The sequence below is a fragment of the Vombatus ursinus genome, unplaced genomic scaffold (assembly GCF_900497805.2).
Source record: "Vombatus ursinus unplaced genomic scaffold, bare-nosed wombat genome assembly UNPS02000749.1, whole genome shotgun sequence".
NCBI lineage: Eukaryota > Metazoa > Chordata > Mammalia > Diprotodontia > Vombatidae > Vombatus > Vombatus ursinus.
The window spans coordinates 12,122,894-12,128,893 of NW_020940527.1; the positions used below are offsets into that span (position 1 = coordinate 12,122,894).

Genomic DNA, 6,000 nt, shown 5'->3' on the forward strand with positions numbered 1-6,000 from the left:
TTTGTATCTATGAAAATGGTTTGCAAATTACATAGCATTAGGCAAGTGCTGGGGATTCTTATGGGATAAATGCTCATTCCCCAGAGACTCAAATTTCTGAGACTCCCGTCAGTTCTTACCAATTGAGAAAAAAGAGTTCATGTCTTTCAATAACCATGTTCCTTGAGGGAGCATCTTTTTACTTTCATGACTTTGCTACTGTTATAAGGTTTTACTTGAGGTTCTGCTGAATGCTTCACATATAATTAAATGTCTAGGCATCAAGCTTCCTTATTAATAGCCACATGGAAAATTAACCTGCAGCCTCTTTCCCAGTGTCGCTCTAAATTGCCTCTGAGTGATAACTAAAAGTAGGACTTTCTTCTAAAGTGATATGGCACTCCCTTCATCCTCCCATCATCCCAGTGAGGTTAAGAAGCCTCCTCCCAGTCCTGTCCTAGTCTGTGCAGATTCCCAGTACCATAACACAACCTTCTGGAAAAGGCTGGAGTCCTCATTGACTATTTCAACCTATTTTCTCTCTCCTACGCAAAGCAGGAAAAAAAAGGCACAGTTCTTATTAATGTAGCCTTAACTACTTTAAAGGATGTGGGGTTTAGTTTGCCCCACCATCCCTTGGCATAATATTGCTATGTGAGCCTTAAAGCACCAGACGTAGCTCTTAATGGCCTTGTAGGAGGACAGTCCAGTATGTAAGGCCTCTCAGCCTTCAGCAGAGGCTCACACTGCTGGTGAAGGCCTTTCTGGGAGAGCTGCGACAGTAACTATCACTGTATCTTAGCTAAAAGGGGAAGGTGGAAACAGAGTCAGGTAAGGAATAAGAAACAAATGATGAGTCCTCTTAGGAGCAACAGAGAGGAAGAAGGTGTTAATGCATACGGACAAGAAACCAGTAGGGCCATTTGCTCTATTCAGATATTTTGGCAGCTGGAGAGAAAGCAGGGCTAAGTGTTGCAACGAAATATGTTCAGGCCCTGACATGACCTTAAGTTGTAATGTAGTTCCATCGTCCCTGCCAGGCCCCTTCTGACAGGTCCACGGGTCCCTTTGTTCTTGAGGTATATGGGTTGGGAAATGACCTCCCTTCACTGTTCCCCACCACCTTCCAAGAAGAAGTGGACCCCAGATATGGAAGGGGAGGGAGAATTACCCTCACTTGGATTTCAAACAGAGAGAGGCCCCATTCCCTTTCCTAGGAAGTACATTTAGCTCTCCTTTATCCAGGGTCCAAGTTTCTACAATAGTCTAACATCTGGGGGGTGGGAGGGGGTGGGAGAGGGTAAGAAGCAGAGAGGACCTGAGGTCCTTAAATGGCTGAGATTCTGAAGTCTGACATTGTCCGTGAGAGAGGGAGAAAATTAAAGGAGATGAAACAAGAGAGACTGTCATTATTTTCCTCCTTCACCTGCTCCCAGGAAAGTTGCAGGCTCAGAAGAAGGCTAGTTCCCACAGCATTCCCAAACTGGACAAACTGGGGACTCTTATAGGATAAACATTCATTCTCCAGAGACTCAAATTCCTGAGACTCCCATTAGTTTCTCCCAAATGAGAAAAAGAGTTCATATGCTTTCAGTATCCATGTTCTATAGGGTAGTATGGTATAATCTGTATTATTCAGATCTTGCATCTGGTCTTGGCTCTGTCACTAACTGACTGCATGACCTTCACATTTTTGAGCCGCAGTCTCCTCATCTATTGAAAAGCGGATAATAATCTATTTTACACAGGGTACTATGAAGGTCAAATGGGATAACGGATGTCAAAACACTTCGGGAACTGCAAAAGTCATATATGTGTCCTCACTCACACTAAACATACGCCTATATAAACGTATAATCTTTAGGTGAATGAGTGTGGCCTATATTTAGTAATCTCTAAGCCCCTGTTAATAAAAGATTGGTCATTCCCCAGGATAGCAGGAAGCCAATTACATCACAGGAAATCATGGTGCTAGACGCACATAATCATGACCATTCCCAGCTGAGAATTTGTAGCAAGAACAAAACATGTGGATACAAATCAGAGCCAGGGCTGCCTGCTGCAGAGGTCCCCATGAAATGACATGCAGCCATGCTGGAGAGGAGCCAGGTTATTGCTTAATGGCTACAAAGCACTGCCGACCTCATCAAAAAAAGTACATTTCCCACATTCAAGGCCAAACTCAAGCCCAACAGGTAGGTTTGTCCCCCCTGCTGTAGTTTCAGGCCTGAAGACAGAGCATATCTTTTGAACTCTCATGATCCCAGTAAGGATCCTGGGATCCACCATTCATTCATTCATTCATTCATTCATTCATTCATTCATTCATTCAGCATCTATTATGTGCAAAGCAGTTTGTGAGACAGAAAGGTGTCAGCATAACTTGGGTTCTGTCTCCTAGAAGAGGCCTCTCTTGATTTCATCTAAGTCTTGAGATGATTTTGGATACTTTTGTATACACTTTGCATTTACAAACTTGTGCACGTATTGTTCTCTCCCAATAAGATATTAACTCCTGGAGGGCAGGGATGATTTCATTTTTGTCTCTTTTTTTTATCCCCAGTGCCTAAAACGGTTTCTTGAAATAGTAGACTATTAATTGATGCTTGTAAATTTAATTAAATTGAGTTAAATCCCTGCCCTCAAGGAGTATATAACTATTAATGGAGTTTAAAAAGAGGCACAGATAAGTGTAGTGAAAAGCACTGGTTTAAACAAAGTGTTTTGAGAGTTAAGAGGAGGGAGAGATCATACTCAGTCGTGGATGGAGACAGACAAATATCAAATTATGCTCTATGGAGGAGGTGGGTTTTTTACACCAACCTTGAAGGATAGGTCAGATTTCAATAAACCAAGATGGGGGAGGGGGAAAGTGGATTCTAGGTAGACAGAAGGATATAAGTAAAGGTCCATATTTGGGACAATGATTGGTGTAGGGCATATAAGAAGAAGAAAAAAGATGGGAAGTCTGCTTTCAAGCTCATGGTCTAGCTGGAAGAAACAAGGCTAACACACCTGGAACAATCCAGTCCACACCTGACTAATCCACAGTGGATCAAATCCTGAGTCATGGGGTGTATGTAATTTGTGATGATAGGATTACGGATATAGAGTTAGAAGGGACTTCAGAGGGCATCTATTTCAACCCCTTAATTTTTCAGATAAGGAAACTGAGGCCCAAGATGTACATACATACATACATACATACATGTATATAAGTATGCATGTATATATATATATTTGTATATGTACATGTATGTGTGTATTCATTCCTATAAGTTGGATTGGATTGGATTGGATTATATTAGGAATTCACTGTCCTTGTGAATTAGACATGAAATTTTATCCTGACTGTTACTCCTAGAGGTTCATAAGTAAGACTATTTCTAAGCAGATTTTTGCTACAGCAAAGAGAAACACGCACACACACACACACTCACACCCTTGAACTCCTGGTTTTTTCTGATATGAACAAGAAAACCAGAATAGGGAAGACTGCCAAAGTAATCACATGTGTTACAGAAACTGCCAAGATGAAGAATCTTGAAGGGCAGTCTTGAAAGTCACCTAATAACCAACTTTCTAATTCCTGCTTTGGTACCTGCTGTGGCTGAGCAGCCCCACTGGGAAAGCTCACCTCTTTGGGAGGCTGGTTTCTTTGCTTTCCCATCAAGACGAACACTTGGGGTTTTTTTCTGTCTCATACATCAACTCTCCAAACAGTCCAAAGAATTATTATGACTCCAAGTTTTAAAAGTTAGAAATAATCAAACCCTAACTCTTTCATGTCCTCCCCCTACTTTCTTCAGACCCTAGAAGTCTTATAGAGGCCAAATTCCATTTAGGTTCCAGGAGGCTCTTTCTCTAGTGGCCTTCCTTTCCTGGCCTGCAGATGGGCAGAAACAACAGACAGTGCTGAAGCTGCCGTCGCTCTGGGGTTCTGAGCCTTTGGAAAGGGAGTGGTGGGGGAACTGTCTGGTAAATTAAAGCCCTGTTCTCTTTACCTTCTTGTTTCAGGAATGAACTCCATTCTGGTTTATGTTGGACATTCTCTCCCGGGTAGCTACTTCCCTTTCAGCTGGGAGATGAAGTCACCCACCTCTCATGCTGAGCCCCTGGCCCAGGACTTGCTGTGCACAGCAATCTGGGTCTTCATCGCCTTCCTGCTATTTAGAAAGAATGTATTCCTTAAGATCTGATGCCTGAGGCACAGGGTTCTATGAGTGAGCATCACTTGACTGGGGAAAAGCAGATTTTGAGGCCACGGGGAAGGTGATTTTGGAAAGTGCAAGTAGGAATTTGGTTGAGCCTCTGGCTTTAAGTGTCTTAAATCCAATTGAGCTATCTGTGCAGAGAAGAGCTGTCATTTCTACACACCCCATTCCAGGAAAAAGTGTCTTGTGGGCATGGAGCCAGTCTGATCTCTGCTCCTACTTTTGAAATGAATAGAGGGCTTCAAGGTACAGAGGATCTTGCTCTGGCAATACAGCACACTAGGACCTGGGACTATATTGCCCTTTTATCTGCTCCCACCTTCTTCTATACCCCATTCCCTTCAGCAACTTAGTGATCCATCCCAAAGGGCCCAAACAACACCCTCCCCAAAGCACAACTGAGGCATCCCTGACACCTGTCCCTAAAAGGAATCCTAGACCTGAATCAGGCATTAGGTAAATTATTTCTGGTTTTAGGAACAAGGCCAAAAGCTTCTGCTAAGGGCTGTAGGGAAAGGATCAGAGATCTAGAAATGACATGGACCTCATCTAGTCCAATCTCCTCATTTTTTTCAGTTGCAGAAACTGATGCTCAAAGGGGCTAAGGGATTTGCACAAAGTCATGTAGGTAGTAAATGACAGAGCCAGGTTTCAAACCTAGGTCCTCTGACCCCAAATCTAGTGCTCTTCCCAGAATGCCACAGCCATCTACATCTGGACCTTTTCTTTTCTTCTGTATCTCAGCCAAGGCAAGTTCCCGACTACTTTTCTCCCATATGCCCTTTTCATGGAGATGCTGAATCCAGTAAGTCAAAATATTTTGTTTGATGAGTTGGGTGTAATACCAGCCCTCCTGGAGCTGCTGGTACCTGCTGGTACTTAGGACCCTAACAACGACTCTCCTATGATTCTTGTCAACAAGATCAACCAGTCAACATTAACTGAACTTCTCACTCAATACATAGACCTGGGCCCCATGCCCATTTACTCCTCTTTCCCCTGCCATCAAAGGATTTTACATAGGGAGGCAGCATGGTATAGTAGAAAGAGCTCAGGGCTCAAAGTCAGGAAACCAGTTCTATTTCTAGTTTTACCCCTAGATCAGCTATGTGACCTTGGGCAAATGGCACACATAGAATCCAAGAGTAGATTCCCATTCCAACATACCCAACATGCCCATTCAGACTTTCCCTGAAGACCTCTAAGGATGGCAGATGTGGGGTGGACCCATTACTTCCCAAGTCAACCCATTCCATCTCTGGATGGTTCTGCTCATCAGGAAGATTTTTCTTACATGAAAATGAAATCTGCTTCCCTGTTACTCTCTTCTGCTCCCCTATATCTCCCCCACCATTGTTCAAGGTCTTTCCTTTAGTGCCAAGCAGAACAAGTCCTATCCTCTTCCTCAAGATCACTTCAGTGCTTGACTATGACTGAGACCTCATTCCCCACCCAAAGTCTTTTTTTCCTCCGGACTAAACATAACCAGATCCTCCAACAGATCCTTGTCAAGTCACTTAACCTTTCTGTTTTATTATTCTCCTCTATGAAATAAAATACAATAAAAAATAAGTTTGACTGTGTGATCTGTAAAGACCCTTCCAGCTCTGACATTCCGTAAATCCTATTTGGTCTGAACAAGCCCTAAGAGAAAATATCAGTAAAAGGCAAGGGGCATGTGGAGGCTGAAGGGTCAGTACAGCCCAAATGTCCATCTACTAAGGAAGCAGCAGGATGCTGGAGATGAAGACTCGGAGGCACAGGCCTGAGTTCATCCCTAATTCCCTGTTCAATGTCTTCTACATCA

At 43.1% G+C, this 6,000-nt stretch overlaps 1 protein-coding gene across 1 annotated transcript in view; it reads left to right on the forward strand.

Moving 5' to 3' along the window:
* LOC114042653 (heparan-alpha-glucosaminide N-acetyltransferase-like) overlaps positions 1–4,076 on the forward strand; it is a 354,161-nt gene extending 350,085 nt beyond the window's left edge. Inside the window, exon 17 of the mRNA XM_027861344.1 lies at positions 3,997–4,076. Coding sequence (XP_027717145.1) covers positions 3,997–4,042 — 46 coding nt within the window. The 3' untranslated portion in view covers positions 4,043–4,076. The remainder of the gene's footprint in view (positions 1–3,996) is intronic.
* The last annotated feature ends 1,924 nt before the right edge of the window (positions 4,077–6,000 follow it).